Genomic DNA, 27,362 nt, shown 5'->3' with positions numbered 1-27,362 from the left:
CTCGTAAAAATATAGAACATGTCCTATTTTTGTCCGCAATTGCAGATAAGAATAGGCAGTTCTATGGGGGTGCCGGCTGGGTGTATTGCGGATCCGCAATACACCACAGACGTGTGAATGGACCCTTATCCTCTATCCACAGGATACGGGATAACTACCAGATCGGTGGAGGTCCTACCACTGGGACCCCACTGATCACGAGAACTGGGATAATGTCTTAAAACTAGAATAACCCTTTATTGGCCTATTCATAGGATATGCCATATATACCTGATAGGTGTGCACTCCATCGCTGGGACCTGCCCCAGATGGGAATACCCCTTTAAGTTCCCATCCGCCCCAGCCAAAGGGGTTAATGAAAGGGCAGTTGTCACTGTTAATGGATGATAGGGTCAATGTTGTCAGATCATGGTGGATTGAAATGGGTTCTCTGAAAAGACAAAAAGTTGGTTGGGTGAAATGTATCCATAGGGTGGCACCAGCCTAAGGTGGTCGTCAGATGAGTAAATGCCCCCTAGTCTCGCTGCGTCTGGCGACAAACGTCTCGTGTACAGCGGCTTACAGGCGGCCACAAGGGCGCAGAGCAGCGGAGTCTCCATGTGGGAGCCTAATGACAGCGGCTTCGCGTTGTGCTGAGAGCGGGCCTGGCCGGCCTCCGTCACAGCTGACTCCCTGTCACTGAGCTCTCTGCTCCGCCCAGGGCCGCGAGTTCGGCGGGTGTTACGTAGCTGGGCGGCTCGGGGTGGGGTGTGGGCTGAGGCCGAGCGGAGGGAGCAACATCCCCGATACAGTAAGGAGGAACCCTGGCAGGAATAAGATGGGAGAAGCTGCTACCGGGAATTCCCCCTCATAGGCCGAGAGACGCAGAGCCCGCAGGGACCCGCCGCCAGGCCGCTGCTTGTGGTGAGGCCCAGCAACCATGGAGATAAACGAGCAGGTACACCCGGCCGCCCCGTGTCTGTTATGGTACAGCACAGGCTTAACCCTTCTGCTGCCAGGCTCTGCCTGCATGTGTCATGATTGACATCTGCTTAACCCATTGCGAACCACTGGGTGACTTTGTTATGGTGGGCACTGACAGTGAGGGGCTTTATACATGATGGCTGTGAGGTTTCATGGTCGGATCATCTCCTTCCTTACAGTGATTTGGCTTATGGATCAGAACTGGTAACTATTGTGTTCTGATCACAACATATATGTGTAGAATTGTATTGTATACCCAGTGCCCTGTCTGTCACCGGCTGCCGCCCTGTCCCTGGGTATGCCTGTATGTTACCGGCTAATGTGTGGGATCACTAGTGACCAGTGCCCTGTCTGTCACCGGCTGCCGTCCTGTCCCTGGGTATGCCTGTATGTCAGACACTCGGCTAATGTGTGGGATCACTAGTGACCAGTGCCCTGTCTGTCACCGGCTGCCGCCCTGTCCCTGGGTATTCCTGTATGTCAGACACTCGGCTAATGTGTGGGATCACTAGTGACCAGTGCCCTGTCTGTCACCGGCTGCCGCCCTGTCCCTGGGTATTCCTGTATGTCAGACACTCGGCTAATGTGTGGGATCACTAGTGACCAGTGCCCTGTCTGTCACCGGCTGCCGTCCTGTCCCTGGGTATTCCTGTATGTCAGACGCCCGGCTAATGCGCGGAATCACTAGTGACCAGTGCCTTGTCTGTCACCGGCTGCCGTCCTGTCCCTGGGTATGCCTGTATGTTACCGGCTAATGTGTGGGATCACTAGTGACCAGTGCCCTGTCTGTCACCGGCTGCCGTCCTGTCCCTGAGTATTCCTGTATGTCAGACGCCCGGCTAATGTGTGGGATCACTAGTGACCAGTGCCCTGTCTGTCACCGGCTGCCGTCCTGTCCCTGGGTATGCCTGTATGTTACCGGCTAATGTGTGGGATCACTAGTGACCAGTGCCCTGTCTGTCACCGGCTGCCGTCCTGTCCCTGGGTATTCCTGTATGTCAGACGCCCGGCTAATGCGCGGAATCACTAGTGACCAGTGCCCTGTCTGTCACCGGCTGCCGTCCTGTCCCTGGGTATTCCTGTATGTCAGATGCCCAGCTATTGTGCGGGATCACTAGTGACCCGTCTGTCCTGTCCGTTACCGGCTGCCACCTTGTCCGTGGGTATTCCTGTATGTCAGACGCCCGGCTAAACTGCGTGATCACTAGTGACTAGTGACCAGTGCCCTGTCAGTCACCGGCTGCTGCCCTGTCCCTGGGTATTTCTGTATGTGTCAGACACCCGGCTAATGCGCAGGATCACTAGTGACTCGTCTGTCACCAGCTGCCGTCCTGTCCCTGAGTATTCCTGTATGTCAGACACCCAGGATAACATGCGGGATCACTAGTGACCTGTCCGTCCTGTCCCTGAGTATTCCTGTATGTGTCAGACACCCGGCTAATGTGTGGGATCACTAGTGACCAGTGCCCTGGATCAGAATTGCCTCTCTGTGACTAGTTCCCTGATATAGGAGTCTATGTGGCTGTGACCTGGCGGAGCACATGCTATGGATCTGTTTGCTGCAGACCTGTTTGGCGCTGTCGTTTCTGGCTCATGGTAAGACTGGCACTAGGCACTTATCTGCACTGGACGCCCAGTTGCACCGTTGAATGTCCTTGTCACTAATAATCTGAGCTTGATCTGCGACTGATGGCTTTTGAGCTGTTGTGAGACTACAACTAGTAAGGCTCCTAGGACTTGCTGGGAGTTGTAGTCTCACAGCTGCTGGCGATACATAGTCTCCCAGCTGTGTGCAGTCTGCGACATAGGATAACACGGTGTAGCAGAACGTTACACAACCTGTGTTTTACTTGTGGTATTTCCATTGTCAGATCAGGAAGTGGCGTTGGTTTTCTTGGCATCGATCTGGTCAGTACCTTGTACTCGGTGTCTTCTATATACATTCAGATGAAGCGAGCACGTAGGAGCGGTATGTTACATAGTACAGTGGTCCCCCAGCATACAATGTTCTTTCTGGGTATTAGAAGCTGAAACCAGACTCTGCATTCAATGCCTTATAATCAGATCCAACCTGGTAAAACCCCTGTATTAGTTGTCTAGTAGCGCCCCTCTACAGTACAGTGCGGTACTACATGTCCTGTACTGCCCTGTGTCTGTTCCAGGATGAGCTGCTCCTGTGGACACCAGGTGACGGTGGCTCCATTTTCGTTTTCTGGTACTCTATCTGTATTGTACAGGACCCAGAGAGACTCCTGTCCTCGTCATAGAAAGTGATTTACAGCTTCCAGCATCTATTCCGGACTAGTTAGGGTACTTTCACACTTGCGGCAGAGGAATACGGCAAAAGTTATGCCAACTGATTGCATTTTAAGACTGATCAGGATCCTGATCCGTCTTAGGCTACTTTCACACTAGCGGTACGGACCACCGGCAGGCTGTTCCGTCGGGTGAACAGCCTGCCGGATCCGTCCTGCTGCTAGTGACCGTGTGCCTCCGGACTGCCGCTCCGTCCCCATTAACTATAATGGGAGCGGAGTTCCGGTGGAGGCACGGCGAGAGGCTGCCGGAATAAAACTACGACATGTCCGACATTTATTCTGGCAGCCTCTTGCCGTGCCTCCGCCGGAACTCCGCCCCTGCCCCCATTATAGTCAATGGGGATGGAGCGGCACACGTTCACTAGCGGCAGGATGGATCCGACAGGCTGTTCACCCGACGGAACAGCCTGCCGAAGGTCCATGCCGCTAGTGTGAAAGTAGCCTTACAAATGCATTGCAAGAACGGTTCCATTTAGATTTTTTATTTATTTATTTTTTGTCACATTTTTTTCGGAGACCGGAAGGACAGATCCGGCATTCTGGTATTTTGAATGTAATAATACATTCCTATGGGGAAAAAATGCTGCATCCGGCATTCAGGCAAGTGTTACGTTTTTTTGGCCGGAGATAAAACCGTAGCATGCTGCGGTATTATCTCCGTCCTAAACAGTCAAAAAGACTGAACTGAAGACATCCTGATGCATCCTGAACGGATTGCTCTCCATTCAGAATGCATGGGGATAAAACTGATCAGTTCTTTTCCGGTATAGAGCCCCTAGGACGGAACTCAGCACCGGAAAAGAATAACGCTAGTGTGAAAGTAGCCTTAGGGCCCTTTCACACTTGCGGCAGGACGGATCCGACATGCTAATCACCATGTCGGATCCGTCCTTCCGCTATTTCGCCGTACCGCCGCTCTGTCGGACATGCAGGACTTTTTAGTCCGGCGGCCTTCGCCGTGCACCGCCGTACTGCGCCTGACCACCGCCCCCGTCCCCATTATAGTCAATGGGGATGGAGCGGCGGCACGGCGAAATAGCGGAAGGACGGATCCGACATGGTGAACAGCATGTCGGATCCGTCCTGCCGCAAGTGTGAAAGGGCCCTTAGGCTACATGCACACGACCGTATGTGTTCTACAATCCGCAAATTGCGGATCCGCAAAAAAAAACAGATGACATCCGTATGCCATCCGTTTTTTTGGTTTTTGCTTTGCGGATCCATTGTAACAATGCCTAAAACTGACAAGAATAGGACATGTTCTATTTTTTTGTGCGGGGCTACGGAACGGACATACGGATGCGGACAGTATACGGTGTGCTGTCCGCATTTTTTGCGGACCCATTAAAATGAATGGGTCCGCATCCTATCCGCAAAAAACACTGAACGGACGCGGAAACGAAATACGTTTGTGTGCATGAGGCCTTAGACAGAGACTTCTGCCCTGTATAGACTCATTCCTTGTTTTGGCTTAAAAAGACGCATCACAAACCGGTCAGTGCAAACCTAAGGCCTCTTTCACGCGAGCCTTACCGATTCTCTCTGGGTCTCACGTTCAGTCAGTTTTGTCTGCATTTGTGTTTAGTGTTTACGTTTTTTCCACGCAGGTGCAATCAGTTTTTGATGCGTTTTTGATGCGTTTTTCATGAAGAATAACCATCTACGTCTTCTAGCCATCAGTGAAAAGCGCACTGCACCCAGATGCAATCAATTTTTCACACAATCCCCATTCACTTCTGTAGATCCAGGGCTGTGTGAAAAAACGCAGAATATAGAACATGCTGTGATTTATTTATTTATTATTTTTCTGAACGCAGAAATGTGTTGGTCCCATGTTCTGCCTTGCTGAGAAATATAGAGTTTTATTATATGCAAATGAGCCTCTAGGAGCAAAGGGGGCGTTGCCATTACACCTAGAGGCTCGGCTTTCTCTGCAACTGCTGCTCCCTCTGCTTCGATTGACTTTAGAAGTCAGGGCTCGGCGTGATCATGTATATACTGATCATGTATATATAATCAAAGTGGAGAGGATGTGGCAGCTGCAGAGAGAGCAGAGCCTCTAGGTGCAACAGCCACACCCCCATTGCTCCTAGAGGCTCATTTGCATATATGAAAACATCACTTTTCTCAGCAATCCGGGCACATATGAACATGGGACCAACACAGAAGCCTATAGCTGCCAAGTGCACATGTAACAGGTCAGACAGCTTCATAGGTACAAATCTGCTGACAGATGCCCTTTAACTTAATCATATACATTAGATTACAAATTAGCAGACCAAAGGTCAGTCCTCCATCTGCGCAGAAGACTAATTTCATCAGTAACATTATAGATAAGGCTTGTTTCACATATGCAGCCAGCTGTTCTATCCCTGTCCTTGCGTTGCCGGAATTCTTTTGCAGACCACGGAACGGAGCAACGAATGCGGACAGCAACGAATGCGTCACATCACATGGTCCAATCACATGGTCCATCACTGTGGTGATGGACCATGTGATTGGACCATGTGATCTGATGTTACCACAGGTCCTTTAGCCGGCAGCTCATGATTAAAGAAGTAAGAAGAGACCGCCAGCTACGCGATCAAGAGGAGAAGGTGAGTTAATTATTATTTTTTTTTTAACCCTCAATTGACCACCTACTAAGCATTCTGTATTAAAGAATGCTATTATTTTCCCTTATAACCATGTTTTAAGGGAAAATAATTACATCTACACAACACCGAACCCAAACCTGAACTTCAGTGAAGAAGTTCGGGTCTGGGTACCACAGTCAGTTTTTTATCACGCGCATGCAAAACACATTGCACCCGCGCGATAAAACTGAACAACGGACGCAATCGCAGTCAAAACTGACTGCAATTGGGTACCTACTCGCGCTGGTTTGCCGCAACGCATCCAGACCTTATCCGGACACGGTCGTGTGAACTCAGCCTTAGGCTACATTCACACGTCAGTATTTTTCTATATCCCGATTTTCGGTCCGTTTTTTGCGGATCCGTTGTTCCTGAAAATGTTTCCGTATGTCATCCGTATGTCATCCGTTTTTTGCGGATCCGCAAAAAACGGAAACATGTATAAATTTCAATAAGCAAATAAAGTTGTTTGGATTTCTTTGAAAAAAAAAAAAGTGAATAAAAGTTTATAAAATAAAAATTTAATTTACAGGAATGGAATCCGCATAAAACGGATGACATACGTAATGACATACGAATGTCTTCCGTTTTTTGCGGATCCATTGACTTTGTATTGTACCAGGATCCGATTTTTGCGGAAAAGAATAGGACCAGTTTTATATTTTTTCAGACATGCGGAACGGAACAACGGAAACGGACAGCACACATTGTGCTGTCCGATTTTTTTCCAGGACCCATTGAAAATGAATGGGTACAGAACTGGTCCAGATCTGTTCCGCATAAAACGGAACAGATCAGGAAAGAAAAAACAGACGTGTGAATGGACCCTTAGGCTCCATTCACACGTCCGCAAATGGGTCCACATCCGTTCCGCAATTTTGCGGAACGGGTGCGGACCCATTCATTTTCTATGGGGACGGAATGGATGCGGACAGCGCACAGTGTGCTGTCAGCATCCGCATTTGTGGAGCGCGGCCCCGATCTTCAGGTCCGCAGCTCCGCAAAAGATAGAACATGTCCTATTCTTGTCCGCAGCTTGCGGACAAGAATAGGCATTTCTATAGGGGTGCCACGCGGGTGTGTTGCGGATCCGCAATTTGCGGGTCTGCAACACACCACGGACGTGTGAATGGAGCCTTAGGCTACTTTCACACTTGCGGCAGTGTGATCCGACAGGCAGTTCCGTCGGTTTCGCCGACAGGCAGTTCCGCCGCATTCGCCGATCTGCATGTGACTGAAAGCATTTGTGAGACGGATCTGGATGCGGATCCGTCTTACAAATGCATTGCAAGAGCGGATCCGTCTCTCCGCTTGTCATGCGGACAGACGGATCCGTCTTGTATCTTTTTTCACACTTTTACTGGTCTGCGCATGCGCAGGCCAGAAGGACGGATCCGGCATTCCGGTATTTTGAATGCAAAAGATTCCTATGGGGAAAAATGACGGCATTCAGGCAAGTCTTCAGTTTTTTTCGCCGGAGATAAAACCGCAGCATGCTACGGTTTTATCTTTTGCCTGATCAGTCAAAACGACTGAACTGAAGACATCCTGATGCATCCTGAACGGATTAGGCTCCATTCACACGTCCGCAAATGGGTCCGCATCCGTTTTTTCCGCAATTTTGCGGAACAGATGCGGACCTATTCATTCTCTATGGGGACGGAATGGATGCGGACAGCACACAGTGTGCTGTCCGCATCCGCATTTGCGGAGCGCAGCCCCGATCTTCGGGTCCCGCAGCTCCGCAAAAGATAGAACTGCGGCTGCGGACAAGAATAGGCATTTCTATAGGGGTGCCAGGCTGGTGTGTTGCGGATCTGCAATTAGCCTTACTCTCCATTCAGAATGCATGGGGATATGCTAGATCAGTTCTTTTCCGGTATAGAGCCCCTGTGACGGAACTCTATGCCGGAAAAGAAAAACGCAAGTGTGAAAGTACCCTTACAAAAACCTCTGGAAGAGCATGACATTGTGAATGGATTAATGGAATTTTTTTTACCAAAAAAATTAAACATATACAGCCTTATTCTACATAATTAAAAAACTAATCTTTATTTCATGATGGAATAACCTTTGGATGGTAATATATTTTCCTCAAAAAGCATTTAATATAAAAAAAAAATCTGATTTAAAGAAAAAAAAATCTGATTTAAATTAAAAAAAATCTGATTTTAAATAAAAAAAAATCCGATTTGAGCAGTCATGGCTCTATGAGTTACACTTTTTGTTTCCCCCATTGCTGAGCCACTTGATATGTATGTATTATGTGGTGCCTGATTCCTTTAGGCCACATTGTGTGTGGCCCAGGGAGATAGGTCGTTCTCTATGTCCGTCTTTGCACTGTACTTTATGTTTTATCTGGATCTGGAATTGGAGATATCTACTGCCTACATTGTCATTGCTGCTCTGTTTAATTGCTTTGTTTTTCTATGCAATAAAAACAGTGAACTCCGTCTGAAAATTGTAAGAAGGTACAAGGAATCATCGTAGATGATAGGTATGTGTCACCGAGGTTCCTGGCCTCTGTGGAGTAAGAGCCGGTTTTCTGTGTCAGCAGCCGTTGCTGTTTGACACCTTGCTAGCTAGTATGGCTGTAATAGCTGATCCGTGACGGCTCTTACTGGGAGTAATCAAAGTGCTGGGTGGGTGACTACTCCCCATGATCCAGGCCGGGTTTTGGCAGCACCTGGCTGTCCCTAAATAGGCAGCTGGACTCAGCAGAGAGGTCTCTGTTTTTGGTATCTAAAGCTTTGTGTCGTGCTGGAGGGCTGAGAGCCGCATCCTGGGGAAACAGGCCCCCTAAAGCCTGCTGTGGACCACTGGAGGCAGAACTGCCAGCAAGGTGACTTGTGTTATATGAACTTTCCAGTGTGTGTGAATTAACACCAAGACTGCAAAGTTACTGTACTTGCTGTTTTGTGCAATTGCCTCAAGTGTGAATAAACACTGACGTTTTGAGTTAAGAACTTGTATTTTGCCTCTGTACTGCGCGCGCTAATACCCTATCTACCAGAGCAAAACCCCACAAAATCCAGGCGGAAAATCTGCATAAACTAAACTGCAGTGTGCATATACCCCTAGCAATGCATAGGTTGTGGCAAACCTGCAACAAAATCCACTTGTAAAACATACAGAGTCGCCATGGAAGCTGCGGTGAAATCTGTGATTTTTTTTTTTTTCTTCCTTTGTGGTCATCCCCTTAAGGCTACATGCACACGACCAGTGTGTGTGTTTTGTAGTCCGCAAATCGCGGATCCGCAAAACACGGATCCGCAATCTGCGGACCGCAGAACACATCCGGTCGTGTGCATGAGGCCTTAGAAGCAGGTTACACATCCAGGAGAATAGTTAATTTTTTATTGGACTGGCAAGAAATTTCATAGACATCAATAAAAAGTGCAGGTTTTTTATGTAGTGTGTAGGTTTCCTGTCTGCAATTCCACAGCAGGAAATCCACCTCATATACAGTGCCTTGAAAAAGTATTCATACCCCTTGAACTTTTCGACAATTTTTTTCACGTTACACCCACAAACTTAAATGTATTTTATTGGGATTTTATGTGATAGACCGACACAAAGTATGTGCGAAGTGAAAAGAAAACGATGCATTGTTTTCACCAACCGATGGTCCACAACTCAAAAAGTAGTGCATACACTACATTTTTTGGTGTGGAGGCACGGACAGAAAACCCACGGAAGCGCTCCGTAGTGCTTTGGTGGGCTTCTGATCTGTGCCTCCGTTCTGCGGACCAATTCAAGTGATACGGTGCGCACATGGCTGGTGCCCGTGTATTGCAGACTCGCTGTTTGCGGGCCGCAATACGGGCAAGGACCTGTATGAGGCTTTAGGGTGGCTGCACCTGCACCAACACTATTTATCACGGTTTTGGGGCGCTTTGTGTGGTATTTGATGCAGTTTTGCTGCAGATCTCACTCTTCCATTGGAAAGGGTGAAATCTGCCCCCATAAAAAAGCAACAACAATTGATGTCAAAATCCAATTTCCGCACCTTAGATAAATGTCACGCACACTTTACTTTTTTCTAATCTCATACGCTCTGCTGGTGCTGTATTAGGCCTCATGCACACGGCCGTTGTTTGGGTCTGCATTCCAAGCCTCTGTTTTGGCGGCTCTGATGCGGACCCGTTCACTTCAATGGGGCTGCAAAAGATGCGGACAGCACTTAGTGTGCTGTCCGCATCCGTTGCTCCGTTCCTTGGCCCCGCTAAAAAAAATATAACATGTCCTATTCTTGTCCGCGCTTTGCGGACAAGAATAGGCATTTATATTGAAGGCTGTCCGTGCCGTTCCGCAAATTGTGGAACGCGCACAGATGCCATCCGTGTTTTGCGGATCTGCGATTTGCGGACCGCAAAACACACCACGGTCGTGTGCATGAGGCCTTACACTGCGTTTGATCGCCTCGTTCCTAACCTTTACACTTCTGTAACATTGGGAATGGCATAAAACTGCCATAAGTTTCATGTGGCAAACAAAAGCATTTTGCCATCTAATGAGCGCTCTGTATTCGGTGCCGAATAACTATACTAGGTAGAATCCGTCTCTCTAGCATTGTGTGGAACTGCTGCCTCTTTACTTACAGCAAGTTTCCCGATGTAACATTTCAGTCATTGTGAAGGGTCAACATAGCGAGCGCTGGTCGGCCTGTAGGTAGTTGTTTCGCGAAGTGTGCTGGTTTCCTGTTTGGCTACATGGCTAGCATTCCTTCAGCTTCACTCACTCAAGGAAGTCTTACACTGAAAACCTTTAAATAGAATTTTACATATGATTTGCAGTAATTGATTTGCGCCGAGAGGCATGTGACTTGTCATGTTACCATCGCCTGTGAAATTTTTGAAGTTTCGAATACTCCTCAGTGTGACAGCTCTGAGACACTTGCTTCTAGTAGCGTGGCCATAAAATGCTCTACATTTACTGACATCCAGCTGAATGTAAATACAATGACAATAGACAAAAGCATTTTATTTATCTAAATATATACAGTACCCTGTCCTTGGGCGGCTTACCAGCCTGTTCCTGCTAGCGACATCTTCTGTCACCAAGAGCTACACAAAAGACAAAGGCTGGGGTTCATTTACAGCTGCTGCACTAGAAGTCCAAAAGAGCATGAATTGCTGTACTCCTATCTGTGCAAGCATGTTGGCTGTGATGTAAAGAATAACTGTACAAACATATAATAAAAAGCTACAAACACATCTCTGATTGTAAAGTGCTGCGGTACTGACATCTTATGAATAAAGTTTCCTACAATAAATGAGTTTTAAAGCACTAGTCTCTTCCAAGAACTTTGAAATCACATTAAAGGGGTATTCCAGCCTCCAGATAGAACCCCCACCAATCAGCTTTTTTCAGCAGTACCCACATCGGAAACTAAACAGCTGTTGGAGCTAGAAATAGAAGACACCGTCCACTATCTACTGCAGCTCGGCTCCCATTCACAAAAACAGCTGATCAGCGATTGCCAGGAGTAAGACCCCCACCAGTCTCGTACTAATTACCTACCTGTAAGATAGGTCATCAATTTCAAAGAGCTGGAATACCCCCTGGTAGACAATGATTGGGCAATGGCTGTGCACTTGTGCTGTTCCCTCCATTCTTATGGGAGTCATGGAAATGGCTGTGTGCATGTGGTCGGCTAACTTCCAGTCATTCTCCTTCTCACCAGGCAGGTGACCCCTTTTATGGAGGTAGGTACAAGTACCAGCGCCAGGACCCACATCCATCAGAGGCTTATGACATACCCTGAGGTCAAAGGTGGGAATACCCCGACAAAAAGGTAGAAAGAAGGAAAGAATATATTACAGTATCAGTGGAAAGGTCAGATTTGACTGCAGTTTGTCCCCATCCCTCCCTTTCTCCCCTAAGAAATATGTTAAAGGGGTCGTCCGCCTTGTATATAATCAGTACAAAAGAGTGAATATGTCACGGCTGTTTCTCGGTCTTGTTGTGCACCGTGACACGTTAGCCGGGGGCAACGTGTTGTTTTGCAGCATGTGTTTGCTTTCCTCCTTTCTCCTGGTTCCTTCGCTGTCGTGTGGTCACTTGGTGTTTATATTGCCTGTGGCTTGTAGGATGGAGTCAGTTGTCCTCCAGCCTCAGTTGGTGCTGGAGCCTTGCTCCTGTCCTGGGTGTTTCATCTGCCCAGTCCTTGAGGGCCACCTAGTGGGACATCGATGTCTCCCCCATGTCCTCTCGATGTCACCTTCCTTTCCCTGCTCTGTGTGGTGTGGTATGTCTAGTTGTTGTTACATGTCTGGTCTGTTGGTGTTTGTAGTCCATCTTGTTTGCTAGACAATTCCCCTGTCTGGGGAAAAAAAAAAGCACGGCAAAGAGACCGAGAGCTGTACAGAATAAAGGGGATACAGGCAGCTTTACTAATATTCTTCAGTAGTGTGGCACTGTTTTCTCTCTCTTCTTGCCATCCTATCCTTTCTCTGGATAGTTCTGCTGCTCCGTCCCAAGCTGAAAATTGGATTCCGAGGGGCTCATGACTCAACCTCATCAATTCTCAATCAAGCCTCCCAGTGAAATGTATTGCACTTGCACCAGTTTTCTTCCTGGACTATGAGGAAACTGGAGCTGGTGAAGTGTGCTTCTATGGGAAGTGCAGATGGACAGGGTGTTGTCACGTGCACTCCCAATCAGTCTCCATTTTCATGAAGGGATTCGCAGGGCTATCAGGAGAAAGGGTGGGATGGCAAGAAGGTGAGGCTTCAGAAATAGAGAAAACAACAGAAAACTTCTGAAGACTATTTGTTAGTAAGCTGTCTACCTCTGTTTTTACCCATTTGTTTGTAGTGATTATACAGTTGCAAGAAAAAGTATGTGAACCCTTCGGAATGATATGGATTTCTGCACAAATTGGTCATAAAATGTGATCTAATCTTCATCTAAGGCTACTTTCACACTAGCGTTCAGAGCGGATCCGTCTGGGGTCTGACCAGAAGGATCCGATCATATTATGCAGACTTATGATCTGTTCAGAACGGATCCGTCTGCATTATATTGTAGAAAAAATTCTAGGTGTGAAAGTAGCTTCAGACGGATCCGTCCAGACTTTACATTGAAAGTCAATGGGGACGGATCCGTTTGAAAATTGAGCCATATAGTGTCAAATTCAAACGGATCCGTCCCCATTGACTTACATTGTAAGTCTGGACGGATCCGCTTGCCTCCGCACGACCAGGCGGACACCCGAACGCTGCAAGTAGCGTTCAGGTGTCCGCTTGCTGAGCGGAGGCTGAACGCTGCCAGACTGATGCATTCTGAGCGGATCCGCATCCACTCAGAATGCATTAGGGCAGTACGGATGTGTTCGGGGCCGCTTGTGAGACCCTTCAAACGGAGCTCACAAGCGGAGCCCCGAACACTAGTGTGAAAGTAGCCTAAATCACAACAATAGACAATCACAGTCTGCTTAAACTAATAACACACAAAGAATTAAATGTTACCATGTTTTTATTGAACACACCATGTAAACATTCACAGTGCAGGTGGAAAAAGTATGTGAACCCTTGGATTTAATAACTGGTTGAACCTCCTTTGGCAGCAATAACTGTAGTTGCAGATCAGACGTGCACAATGGTCAGGAGTAATTCTTGACCATTCCTCTTTACAGAAATGTTTCAGTTCAGCAATATTCTTGGGATGTCTGGTGTGAATCGCTTTCTTGAGGTCATGCATCTTAATCGGGTTGAGGTCAGGACTCTGACTGGGCCACTCCAGAAGGCGTATTTTCTTCTGTTTAAGCCATTCTGTTGTTGATTTACTTCTATGCTTTGGGTCGTTGTCCCGTTGCAACACCCATCTTCTGTTGAGCTTCAGCTGGTGGACAGATGGCCTTAAGTTCTCCTGCAAAATGTCTTGATAAACTTGGGAATTCATTTTTCCTTCGATGATAGAAATCCGTCCAGGCCCTGACGCAGCAAAGCAGCCCCAAACCATGATGCCCCCCACCACCATACTTCACAGTTGGGATGAGGTTTTGATGTTGGTGTGCTGTGCCTTTTTTTCTCCACACATAGTGTTGTGTGTTTCTTCCAGGTAACATTTAGAAGTTAAAGGGGTTATCCAATCCATATAATGCCCCCCCGAATGCCTGGGCCCCTCGTATACAATATACTTACCTACTCTCTGGCACCTGCGTCGCTCTGGATCCTTGCATGTTCCAATGCATCTCCCAGTGGGTGACGCTAGGGAGGCTCATCCCCGTCGCTGGATGTTTTGATCCCCGTGACAGGGAGATGCAGCAGCCATGCAGGGATCCAGAGCGAAGCGGGTAAGTATAATGTATACGAGGGACCCGGGCATTGGGGGGAGGGTCATTATATAGAAGTTGGATAATGTTATTGGAGAAACCGTGGAGGGTAGAAGGCATGTTATGATGTGCTCTGTAAAGGCATATGTCTTGCTTGTCTCTTAAAGGGAGTGTGTCATCAAAAAATACCTATTTAAATCACATTTTTATGTTCAACATCATTTTTATTTTTTTTCTATGTTACTATCTATATTTAAATTTTTTTATATAATCCTGCAATTTTCAGACATGTCTATTCATAGGTCATGATTTTCTGTTCTGTACAGGTAACTTTTCAGCAGCCGTCTCAGGTGTTACTTGCCATTGTAATTCTGCCTGGGTGATAATGACACTAGTGTGTAGATAAGACAGGATCCACCATTGACAATGGGTGATTGTCAGAGCTTATCTATTCTTCTCTTTCACAATGACCTCTGCTCAGGTCACAGAGCATGCCCAGTTAGGTCCATATATATTTGGACAGAGACAACAGGTTTCTCATTTTTGTTCTGTACATTACCACAATGGAATTTAAACAAAACAATTCGGATGCAGGTGAAGTTCAGACTTTCAGCTCTAATTCAGTGGGTTAAACAAAATGATTGCATAAAAATGTGAGGAACTAAAGCATTTTTTAGGCTAGTTTCACACTTGCGGCAGGACGGATCCGACATGCTGTTCACCATGTCGGATCCGTCCTGCGGCTATTTCGCCGTGCCGCCGCTACGTCCCCATTGACTATAATGAGGACGGGGGCCGAGCTCCGGCGCAGCACGGCGAAAGCCGCCAAACTAAAAAACCTGACATGCAGTAATTTTAGTCCGGCGGCCTTTCGCCGTGCTGCGCCGGAGCTCCGCCCCCGTCCCCATTTTAGTCAGTGGGGACGGAGCGGCGGCCCGGGGGCACGGCGAAATAGCCGCAGGACGGATCCAACATAGTGAACAGCATGTCGGATCCGTCCTGCCGCAAGTGTGAAAGTACCCTTAAACTCAATCCCTTCATTTCAGGGGCTCAAAAGTAGTAATAATTGTAAATAAAATGTTAATTTCTAATACTTGGTTGGAAACCCTTTGTTGGCAATGACTGCCTGATGTTTTTTTTTTAGCAAAGTCCAATCTGGCCTTATTCTTGAGGCTTATGAGTGGCTTGCACTGTGCAGTGAACCCTCTGTATTTACTTTCATGCAGTCTTCTCTTTATGGTAGATTTGGATATTGATACGCCTATATCCTGGAGAGTGTTGTTCACTTGGTTGGCTGTTGTGAAGGGGTTTCTCTTCACCGTGGTAATTATTCTGCGATCATCCACCACTTGTTGTCTTCCGTGGGCGTCCAGGTATTTTTGCATTGTTGAGGTCACCAGTGCTTTCTTTCTCAGGATGTACCAAACTGTAGATTTTGTCACTCCTAATAGTGTAGCAATTTCTCGGATGTTTTTTTTTTCTGTTTTTCGCAGATGAAGGATGGCTTGTTTCACCTGCATGGAGATCTCCTTTGACCGCATGTTTACTTCTCAGCAAAATCTTCAAAATGCAAGCACCACACCTCAAATGAACTCCAGGCCTTTTATGTGCTTAATTGAGAATGAAATAATAAAGGAATTGCCCACACCTGCCCATGAAACAGCCTCTGAGTCAGTTGTCAAATTACTTTTGGTCCCTTTAAAAACAGGGTGCCACGTGTAAAGGAGCTGAAACTCCTAAACCCTTCATCTAATTTTAATGTGAATACTCTCAAATGAAATCTAAAAGTCTGGACTTTATGCCCACGTCCATTATATAACTATAACTTGAATAGGTTTTAGTAAACAGGTAAAAAAAAAAATATATAATAATTTGTGTTAGTGTCCAAATATATATGGACCTAACTGTGACTCTCCCATAGAATTCAATGGGGTCTGTTATGCCATCAACCAAAAAAAAAAAAAAAAAAAAATATATATATATATATATATATATACTGCTCAAAAAAATAAAGGGAACACAAAAATAACACATCCTAGATCTGAATTAATTAAATATTCTTCTGAAATACTTTGTTCTTTACATTGTTGAATGTGCTGAAAATATAATCACACAAAAATAAAAAAATGGAAATCAAATTTTTCAACCCATGGAGGTCTGGATTTGGAGTCACACTCAAAATGAAAGTGGAAAAACACACTACAGGCTGATCCAACTTTGATGTAATGTCCTTAAAACAAGTCAAAATGAGGCTCAGTAGTGTGTGTGGCCTTCACGTGCCTGTATGACATCCCTACAACGCCTGTGCATGCTCCTGATGAGGTGGCGGACGGTCTCCTGAGGGATCTCCTCCCAGACCTGGACTAAAGCATCTGCCAACTCCTGGACAGTCTGTGGTGCAACGTGACGTTGGTGGATAGAGCGAGACATGATGTCCCAGATGTGCTCAATTGGATTCAGGTCTGGTGAACGGGCGGGCCAGTCCATAGCATCAATGCCTTCGTCTTGCAGGAACTGCTGACACACTCCAGCCACATGAGGTCTAGCATTGTCTTGCATTAGGAGGAACCCAGGGCCAACCACACCAGCATATGGTCTCACAAGGGGTCTGAGGATCTCATCTCGGTACCTAATGGCAGTCAGTCTACCTCTGGCGAGCACATGGAGGGCTGTGCGGCTCTCCAAAGAAATGCCACCCCACACCATTATTGACCCAATGCCAAACCGGTCATGCTGGAGGATGTTGCAGGCAGCAGAACATTCTCCACGGCGTCTCCAGACTCTGTCAAGTCTGTCACATGTGCTCAGTGTGAACCTGCTTTCATCTGTGAAGAGCACAGGGCGCCAGTGGCGAATTTGCCAATCTTGGTGTTCTCTGGCAAATGCCAAACGTCCTGCACGGTGTTGGGCTGTAAGCACAACCCCCACCTGTGGACGTCGGGCCCTCATATCACCCTCATGGAGTCTGTTTCTGACCATTTGAGCAGACACATGCACATTTCTGGCATGCTGGAGGTCATTTTGCAGGGCTCTGGCAGTGCTCCTCCTGTTCTTCCTTGCACAAAGGCGGAGGTAGCGGTCCTGCTGCTAGGTTGTTGCCCTCCTACGGCCTCCTCCATGTCTCCTGATGTACTGGCCTGTCCCCTGGTAGCGCCTCCATGCTCTGGACACTACGCTGACAGACACAGCAAACCTTCTTGCCACAGCTCGCATTGATGTGCCATCGTGGATAAGCTGCACTACCTGAGCCACTTGTGTGGGTTGTAGACTCCGTCTCCTGCTACCACTAGAGTGAAAGCACCGCCAGCATTCAAAAGTGACCAAAACATCAGCCAGGAAGCATAGAAACTGAGAAGTGGTCTGTGATCACCACCTGCAGAACCACTTCTTTATTGGGGGTGTCTTGCTAATTGCCTATAATTTCCACCTGTTGTCTATCCCATTTGCACAACAGCATGTGAAATTGATTGTCACTCAGTGTTGCTTCCTAAGTGGACAGTTTGATTTCACAGAAGTGTGATTGACTTGGAGTTACATTGTGTTGTTTAAGTGTTCCCTTTATTTGAGCAGTGTGTATGTATATATGTATGTATGTATGTGTGTGTGTATATATATAGTAAAATGGGGGGGGGGGAAAAATCACCAAAATTAAAAAATTAAAAATGTTTAACATAAAAATGTGTTTTAAACAATAGGTCATTTTCTAATGACACATTCTCTTTAACCTCCTTGGCGGTATTCCTTAGCGTGACTCGGGGTTAATTTTCGCTGCCAGGAGCGGTAACCCCGAGTCACGCTCGGGGTAACATTGCAGAGTCCCCTCACCTTCTGCCGGCGATGTCCTCCGCTGTGATCACCGGCGCAAGCGCATTTAACTTCCTGGTTCCGTTCCCTGCGAGCAGCAGCTGCGCATGGGAGCGGAACTGGGCGGGAAATTCAAATAAATATAAACACAAAAAGTGACACACACGTAAAATATGTTATACATTGTAATCTGAGAGGATTACACTGTATATAACCTCAGATCTGACTGTACAGTGCCCCTTGCCTGCCATTTTACTGTCATTTGTGCCCATAAAATAAATTTATAACATGGCATTAAAAAAGCGCAACTTTACTTTGCAAAAATTACTGTTAAAATCTAGGTATTCTCTATGAGAAAAAGTCACAATTGACGTCATGGCAGTCTCTGTGGTGTCAGTTTTGTGACAGTCATAAGATCACTTGGAAGTCTTTTCCTTGTAGACCAGATGAAGTTGTGTAGATGTGCATTGTGGCCTCCTTCATGTATGTTCAGCATTTAGATAGAACCACGTCCACTTCATCTCTATTTCCTTTCCCATTTTTCCGGACTTCCTGCTGTAGACAGGGCAGCTCTGGTTTATCATCACATTTTCACATACATAAACCCCTTCATTTCCTTTTCCTGATGTTCTTCTTCTTATTCTCGTCGTATAGTTCTTCCGCACTTTTTAACCCGATGACTCAGTTCTTGAGTTCTTAGTGACAGATATATTCTTGCAGGTGGGGAGGGACATTTATTTTTTGAGCAGCGTGTTTTGGGAACTATGACAAAAGGCACTAAGATTATAGTAGTATAATACATTTTTCCATATCTAGAAATATAACCCATTAGACAAGTGCACAGATGTTGGATTTGTAAGTGGAAAGTGTTTTACAGCACAGGAAAAGTGTGGAGACCAGAAACAGATGAACTAGATATGGAAATAGGAATGTTTTTATTTAAATTATTATAATATTTCTTTTTTTCAGGCTTTTTATTAAATCCGCCCTTTCTTCTGTTCTGTGGAAGAAATATACTGTAGCGGCTGCCCCATAGAAATTAATGGGTCCACAATTCCGTTCCCGCAAAATGCGGATCGAAATTGCGGACGTGTGAATGGACCCTTAGACTGCCCACAATAAAAGGCCACTCTGAAATGTGCTGTTTGATCACACCGCACAAAGCCACAGATGTCGCAACGTTTGAGGGAGCGTGCAATTGGCATGCTGACCTCGCACGTGTCCTGCAGCTCTTGTTTGATACGCCCAGGACCAGTTTACAGTGCCTATATTTATCTGCTGATAGATTACAGTGATGTCATGGGGTTAATCTGGTTAATAGAAATAATGGTAGGTGTGCTTATGTATAATGATGGATTATACTTGGACCTTGGAATACCTGCTGCTTAGGTCTCTACATGTGGACTAAAGTATGGTGAGGTATGATTCAGAAGGAATGTAAATGACCCGTGGCATGTAGATAATCCACTCTGGGGGCCACTTACTTTTTGAAATAGCTACTTTGCTTGGATATGAAGATAATGTTTTATTCCGGTTGTGACACGTTTTCCCCTATTCACAGGATTAAATTTATTTAGTTTTAATTAGATTTAATTAGTGGGAGTCCTACCGCTGGGACCCCCACCAGTCACAAGAACAGAGACCCCGAACCCCTTGGTTACCCCCAACGTAGTGGCAGGTCGGACATACGCATTGCCACGCCATTCATCTCTATGGAAGTTGTGGAAGTAGCCGAGCGCTGTACTTGTCTGTCTCCAGAAATCCAGAAGAGATGAATGGAGTGGCAGTGCTCATGACAAACCTTCCCGCCTCGTTTATGTTGGGGGGTCCCTTAGGGGTACGGTGTGTCCGTTCTGTATGCCCCCCACCAATCTAAAAGTTATCCCACATCCGGATTCCTATGCATACACAACAAAAACACCCATCTGACCAGTTGTGTATTGTAGAATATGATGTGCAGTACTTCTTATTTCATTGAGCATGCGCCAACACTTCAATCCCTAGTTATGGAACTTTTTAAGCTTAAAAGGGTTCTGCAGTTCTTTTAAACCAGGCATGCTCAACCTGCGGCCCTCCAGCTGTTGTAAAACTACAACTCCCACAATTCCCTGCTGTAGGCTGATAGCTGTGGGCTGTTCAGGCATGCTGGGAGTTGTAGTTTTGCAACAGCTGGAGGGCCGCAGGTTGAGCATGCCTGTTTTAAACTGATGATCTGTCTTCTGGATCTATCATCAGCATCTGATCGGCAGGGTCCAACACCCAGGACCCCTGCCGATCAGCTATTTGATAAGACAATGGCGCTGGCAGTAGCAGTGAACAGAGCTTAGCCCCACCCAGGCCAGTGATACTAGTCGTGACATCACTGGGCCTGAGGGAAACTGAGAGAAGGCCGCCGCGCTGCCTTCTCAAACAGCTGATCGACGGGGGTCCCGGGTGTCGGAAACCCTGCCGGTCAGATGCAGATGATCTATCCATAGGATAGATCATCAGTTTAAAAATCATGTTTCGACTGAAAACATCTCAAAATTGCCCATAATTGTGGTTTTACGGAAAATTTACATAACCTGGCACCTTTGCAGCTGTGTTTATGAAAGAGTCCACTCCTTTTCTTTGGTAGACACGTCACATGTTCTGCTTTTTGGCAACAGAAAGCTGTCATTTAAATGGCACAATCTATGTCTACATGTCATCCAGTCATATCATTTATGAGCTCATAGCCAGAATAACAGGTTAAAGGGGTTGTCGGAGTTATGAAAAAAAATATAGCACTGTGAAGCGGACATCACAGGTCATGTGACCCTCAGTGAAATCTGAGAAAGGAGCCACTGCAGATCAAGTAAATGCATGGTAAACCCCTTACATTTGCCTAGTTAGAAACATACAAAGAAGAAAAAAAAAAAATACCCAGACAACCCCTCTAAGTCCTTGTTCACATAACTTTTTTGTCCCACATTTAACGCATAGGTCTGGAATAAAGGTTGGCACTTTTCCATCTCAACAAGTCCAGTGAAAAATGTATATGTTAAGCCTCATGCACACGACCGTTGTTTTGGTCCGCATCCGAGCCGCAGTTTTTGCGGCTTGGATGCGGAACCATTGACTTTAATGAGGCCGCAAAAGATGCGGACAGCACTTCGTGTGCTGTCCGCATCCGTTTCTCCGTTCCAAGGTCGCAAAAAATATATAACCTGTCCTATTCTTGTCCGTTTTTGCGGACAAGAATAAGGAGTTATATCGATGGCTGTCTGTGCCGTTCCGCAAAATGGCGGAACGCACACGGACGCCATCCGTGTTTTGGGGATCCGCAATTTGTGAACTGCAAAACACATAACCGTCGTGTGCATGAGGCCTGGAATAGAGCAATGGAGCAAAAGCCAGGACTTTAGCGTCCCGGCAGCCATGGTAACCATTCAGAAAAAGCTAAACGTCGGATCCAGCAATGCGCCGAAACGACGTTTAGCTTAAGGCCGGATCCGGATCAATGCCTTTCAATGGGCATTAATTCCGGATCCGGCCTTGCGGCAAGTCTTCAGGATTTTTGGCCGGAGCAAAAAGCGCAGCATGCTGCGGTATTTTCTCCGGCCAAAAAACGTTCCGTTCCGGAACTGAAGACATCCTGATGCATCCTGAACAGATTTCTCTCCATTCAGAATGCATTAGGATAATCCTGATCAGGATTCTTCCGGCATAGAGCCCCGACGACGGAACTCTATGCCGGAAGAAAAGAACTCAAGTGTGAAAGGGCCCTTACTAATGATTTATGCAAAGTTGTCTGGAAGTATTGTGATCAATTTAATGGATATTCTGAACTTGGACATTTATGTCAATGTTCAATGGTCAATGTTCCATTCATGTCAGGGGTGTTCTCAATATAAATGCAGGTCTTAGAGGAGGGACCTACATCTGACATTTATGGCACATCCTGTGGATATTACATACATGTCCAAGATGGCCAAATCAATATTACTTCTTTTTATCCCAGTTTAGTATTGTTTTACTCCCGTAAGTCAAGAAGGATGTTTTTATGTCTTTGTGCCTTAAACACTGATTTGTGCCTCTGATAACCGAGAAAGCTACATCCTTTCTTATTTTCCTCGCTGATAAATCAGAATATGCATATTGTTATTTTCATCTTTGATTTGAACATACTTTCTCTTTTAGAATGGAAAGCTGTCCGCTGAAGTCGAGCCATTTGTCCCTCAGAAGAAGGGGACTGAGGCCATCGCACTCCCAATGTCTCTTCCTGGTGACGGTGGAAATGCTGGCGGACTGGAACCCACTCCCATTCCCAGCTATCTTATAACCTGCTACCCCTTTGTACAGGAAAACCAGTCTAATAGGTAATTTGCATTCTTGCCCAAGATACATAAACTTTCTGCACATTCTTGGCACGGTTCTGATCTTGGAGCTTTTACTGGCTATAAATAGAAGCTGCACCTCTGGTGTATGTCACCTGAACTATCTCTGAAGTGAACTTTGCTTTGTGACCTGGGTAAATATTCTCCTGCTATACTTCAGTTTAGATTTGGTAATGTTTGCTTAGTCATAGTAACATGGCAGGACTGTACGTCCAGTGCTCAAAATACATTTCTTTTACAAGGCTGAACCTGATACTGCAGCTCACCTACCTTTATTTTATAGTGTATGTATATGATATAGGGCAGTGCTTCTCTGCGTATTCGAGCACAGTATGAGGACAGTGTTCAATTTCTCCCGAGGTACAGGACAAAGGGCCTACATCCAGTATGTCATGTTATTGGTTATAAACTGGGCACTTGTGCCTCTTGGTTGAAACCGTTCACTTAGGCCTCTTTCACACTTGCGTTGTCCGGATCCGGCATGTACTCCACTTGCCGGAATTACACTCCGGATCCGGAAAAACGCAAGTGTACTGAAAGCATTTGAAGACGGAACCGTCTTCCAAATGCTTTCAGTGTTACTATGGCACCCAGGACGCTATTAAAGTCCTGGTTGCCATAGTAGGAGCGGGGATCGGGGGAGCGGTATACTTACAGTCCGTGCGGCTCCCGGGGCGCTCCAGAATGACGTCAGAGCGCCCCATGCGCATGGATGACGTGATCCATGCGATCACGTGATCCATGCGCTTGGGGCGCCCTGACGTCACTCTGGAGCGCCCGGGGAGCCGCACGGACGGTAAGTACACTGCTCCCCCGCTCCCCGCTACACTTTACCATGGCAAACAGGACTTTAGCGTCCCAGCAGCCATGGTAACCACTCTGAAAAAGCTAAATGTCGGCTCCGGCAATGCGCCGAAACGACGTTTAGCTTAAGGCCGGATCCGGATCAATGCCTTCCAATGGGCATTAATTCCGGATCCGGCCTTGCGGCAAGTGTTCCGGATTTTTGGCCGGAGCAAAAAGCGCAGCATGCTGCGGTATTTTCTCCGGCCAACAAACGTTCCGTACCGGAACTGAAGACATCCTGATGCATCCTGAACGGATTACTCTCCATTCAGAATGCATTAGGATAATCCTGATCAGGATTCTTCCGGCATAGAGCCCCGACGACGGAACTCTATGCCGGAAGACAATAACGCAGGTGTGAAAGAGCCCTTAAGAACTGTGATTGACTTATGAAGATATGAAGTTGGCACAATAATGGATGTATAAATTGCCTTTGAATACAGCAGGTTAAAGAATTTTCTTAGAGTTTTTTTTATTTTACTGATGATTTTTCCTCTGGACTCCCTGATGCCCTAATAAAAATGTTTCTAATATACTTTATTAATGTGTACAGGCAAGAGCGCACATTGCTGCTCCTGCCTGTGCCCCCCAGAGGATTACTAACTCCTGGCATAGCACATGGGTACCCTGTAACCATGTGCTATGTCAGGATTAGCTGAGCGGAGCGGGCTTCTGCTTCTGCCTGCTCCGCTAAGCTAAACGTCCTGCATGTCAGCTCTTAGCTTAGCAGAGCAGGCACAGGCAGGAGCCGCTGCACTCAGCCAATCCTGCGCTGCAGCCCCATTCATAAAAATGTCATGCCCGTACTCTGTAGCGGTGTACAGAAATGTCAGGGAAAAGTCTAATAAAAATAGAAAATGTATTAATAAAGTATATTAGAAAAACTTCTATTAGGGCATTAAGGACAAATTTTAGTCAAAGGTTTAGTTACTCTTTAAATGAATCAAATGCAATACAAAACTATACATAAATCTGTTCAGCTCCTGCTCTATAACCTACTGCTTACAAATTGAAGTACATTTCCATGTCTCAATTTCCATATACATGGCGGGCTACCTCCAGGATGAGGGGAAAAAAACATACAATTTCATGAAATTGCTAATGGGGAGTAATGAAATAATGCACTTCCTGAGATTTAATTGTGTTGTCCAGGATTAGAACAACATAGTTGCATTTTTTCCCCCAAAAACAGCACCACCCCTGTCCATTGGAGTCAGAGCTGCAATACCACTCACAACCTGTGGACGGTGGTGGTGTTGTTTTTGGAAGAAAGCAGCCATGTTTTTCTAATGGTACTTTCACACTAGTGTTATTCTTTTCCAACATTGAGTTCCATCCTAGGGGCTCAATACCGGAGAAGAACTGATCAGTTTTATCCCCATGCATTCTGAATGGAGAGCATTCCGTTCAGGATGTCTTCAGTTCAGTCTTTTTGACTTTTCAGGACGGAGATAATACTGCAGCATGCTACGGTTTTATCTCCATCCAAAATTCTGGAATGCCCGATACAACATTTTTCCTCATTTAAAATGCATTAATGCCGGATCTGGCCCCGAGTGTTCCGGAAAAACGGATCCTGCATTGCGGTCTGCGCATGTTCAGACTGCTAAAAATGTGAAAATAAATAAATGCCGGATCTGTTTTTCCGGATGACAATGGAGAGACGGATCCAGTATTTCAATGCATTTGTCATACGGATCAGGATCCTGATCCATCTGACAAATGCCATCAGTTTGCATGCGTTTTGACGGATCCGGCAGGCAGTTCCGGCGACTGAACTGCCTGCCGGAATTCTCTGCCGCAAGTGCGCCACGGCGCACGTGAGTATAATGCTGCTCACTAACATACCATCGCAGACAGGACTTCAGTAGCATTCTGGCTGCCATGGTAACCGATCGGAGCCCCAGCATTACACTGCTGGGACTCCGATCGGAACTGCCCACTGCCACCAATGATGGGGGGGGGGGGGGGGGGGGAGGAGGAGGGGGACCCTGTGGCCACTGCCACCAATGATTAATACTGGGGAGAGAGTGGGGGTGGGTTTGTTACCAGAGGGGGCTGATAAGAGGGAGAGGCTGGAGGGGCTGATCAGAGGGGGGGGGGGGGCTGATCAGAGGGGGGGGGGGCACATGAGAGGCTGGGGGGAAGGCACATGAGAGGGGGGGGGGCACATGAGAGGCTGGGGGGGGGCACATGAGAGGCTGGGGGGGGGCACATGAGAGGCTGGGGGGGGGCACATGAGAGGCTGGGGGGGGCACATGAGAGGCTGGGGGGGCACATGAGAGGCTGGGGGGCACATGAGAGGCTGGCTGCCATGGTCAGCTCCCTGCTGTTGTGTGCACAAAGCACAGGGCAGCAGGGAGAGTGTGAAGTCCTATTCACCCTAATAGAGCTCTATTAGGGTGAATATGACAAGGGTTCTAGCCCTTAAGGAGACTAATAGTTATTAAATAAAAAGTAAAAAAATAAAATAAAAAAAGTTTAAACACCCCCCCCAAATATAGAAAACAATATATCACGATATATATCGCAATATAGATTTTATGACGGGGCTTTGCCTGGCTCCTAACTTTTTTAGCTGGCTCCTAGATTCCAAGGAAATTTGTCAAGCCCTGCGATAGGGCCGGGGGCTATCCATAGTAGAGTTGTTGCGATACCAATTTTTTTATTCGGTTTCGATACCATGAAAAAGTATTGCGATACTCGATACCATTCGATACCACGTGAAAAAAAAAAAAGCCACATGCATTCTGCATTTTAAAAAATGGCGAATCGCGCAGTATTTTTTTATTTTTTCTGTTCTGGCGTTCACCGCATAGATTTTTTTTATATTTTAATAGTTTGGACTTTTCTGACGTGGCAATATGTAATATGTTTATTATTTATACATTTTATATGTGAAATTGGGAAAAGGGGGTGATTCATACTTCATATGTTGGTGGGGTATTTTTTTCCTTTTTTTTTTTACACTTTTTATTTAATAACGATTCCCCCCCCTAGGGGCCAGAACCTGGGATCTTTTCATCCCTTGTCCTATTCACCCTGATAGAGCTCTATCAGGGTAATTAGGACTTCACACTGTCCCTGCTGCTCTGTGCTCTGTGCACACAGCATCACGGATGTTACCATGGCAGCCAGGGCTTCAGTAGCGTCCTGGCTGCCATGGCAACTGATCGGAGCCCCAGGCTTACACAGCTGGGGCTCCGATCAGAAGCTGCCACTGCACCACCAATGAGGGGGAGGGGAGAGGACCTTGTGGCCACTGCCACCAATGATTTTAATACTGGGGTGGTAGAGAGGGGCCGGCACCAATGACTTTAATGGGATGCGGGGTTGAGGGGGGGGGGGGGGGGGAGGGGGCACACTGCACCACCAATGATAATTACCCCTTAATACAGGAGGCGGGTGTCAGGGGCAGGATGCCGGCAATGCGATTCTGCTACCGGCACCCGCCTTCTGTATTATGGGTTAAAGTCTACTTTTCCTGGGTCCAGACTTTCAGTATTAGGCTACACAGAGCGGCGCCCAGCGATGTCTCAGCACTCACCATTATTCCTGGGCGCCGCTCCGTTCGCCCGCAGTGCCCCATTACTGTCTCCTCTCCTGCTCCACATGCTGATTACTATCGGAGGGATGGGGAGGAGACATCAGCTTCACTAGTGGGCGTTCCTTCTCCCTGGCTGTAGCGCTGTCCAATCGCAGCGCAGGAAGGAACGCCCACTAGAGAAGCTGATGTCTCCTCCCCATCCCTCCGATAGTAATCAGCATGTGGAGCAGGAGAGGAGACAGTAATGGGGCACAGCGGGCGAACGGAGCGGCGCCCAGGACTAATGGTGAGTGCTGGGACATCGCTGGGCGCCGCTCTGTGTAGGAAAAGTACTATCATTGATGGCGCAGTGCGCCCGCCGCTCCTCCACCCCTCTCTTCTCATTGGTGGCAGCGGCGGCAGCAGCACAGGGGGAGGGAGAGACTGCTTCCTTCTCCCCGTGCTGCTGAGAGAACATGAGCGCGCTGAGAGCAGCGCGCTCATGTTCAGAAGCGCAGCCCAGTATCGAAAAAATGGAAATCCCGGTATCGTATCGATACCGGGACAGAAGTATCGATTGGGTATCGAAATTTCGATACCCGCAACAACCCTAATCCATAGTATTCAGTATAT

The 27,362-nt window shown here is 46.9% G+C and overlaps 1 protein-coding gene across 4 annotated transcripts in view; it reads left to right on the top strand.

The window, feature by feature from the left end:
• Window positions 1–693: 693 nt before the first annotated feature.
• The window catches only part of SECISBP2L (SECIS binding protein 2 like), a 50,083-nt gene continuing 23,414 nt past the window's right edge, over window positions 694–27,362 (top strand). For all 4 annotated transcript variants that reach the window (XM_040414012.1, XM_040414009.1, XM_040414011.1 and 1 more), the window contains exons 1-2: window positions 694–937; window positions 22,161–22,339. In XM_040414012.1, the coding sequence (XP_040269946.1) occupies window positions 920–937; window positions 22,161–22,339 (197 nt within the window). In that variant the 5' untranslated portion in view covers window positions 694–919. The remainder of the gene's footprint in view (window positions 938–22,160; window positions 22,340–27,362) is intronic.

Source organism: Bufo bufo, chromosome 1 (genome assembly GCF_905171765.1).
Source record: "Bufo bufo chromosome 1, aBufBuf1.1, whole genome shotgun sequence".
Lineage (NCBI taxonomy): Eukaryota > Metazoa > Chordata > Amphibia > Anura > Bufonidae > Bufo > Bufo bufo.
This window is presented reverse-complemented; position numbering and strand designations above follow the sequence as displayed.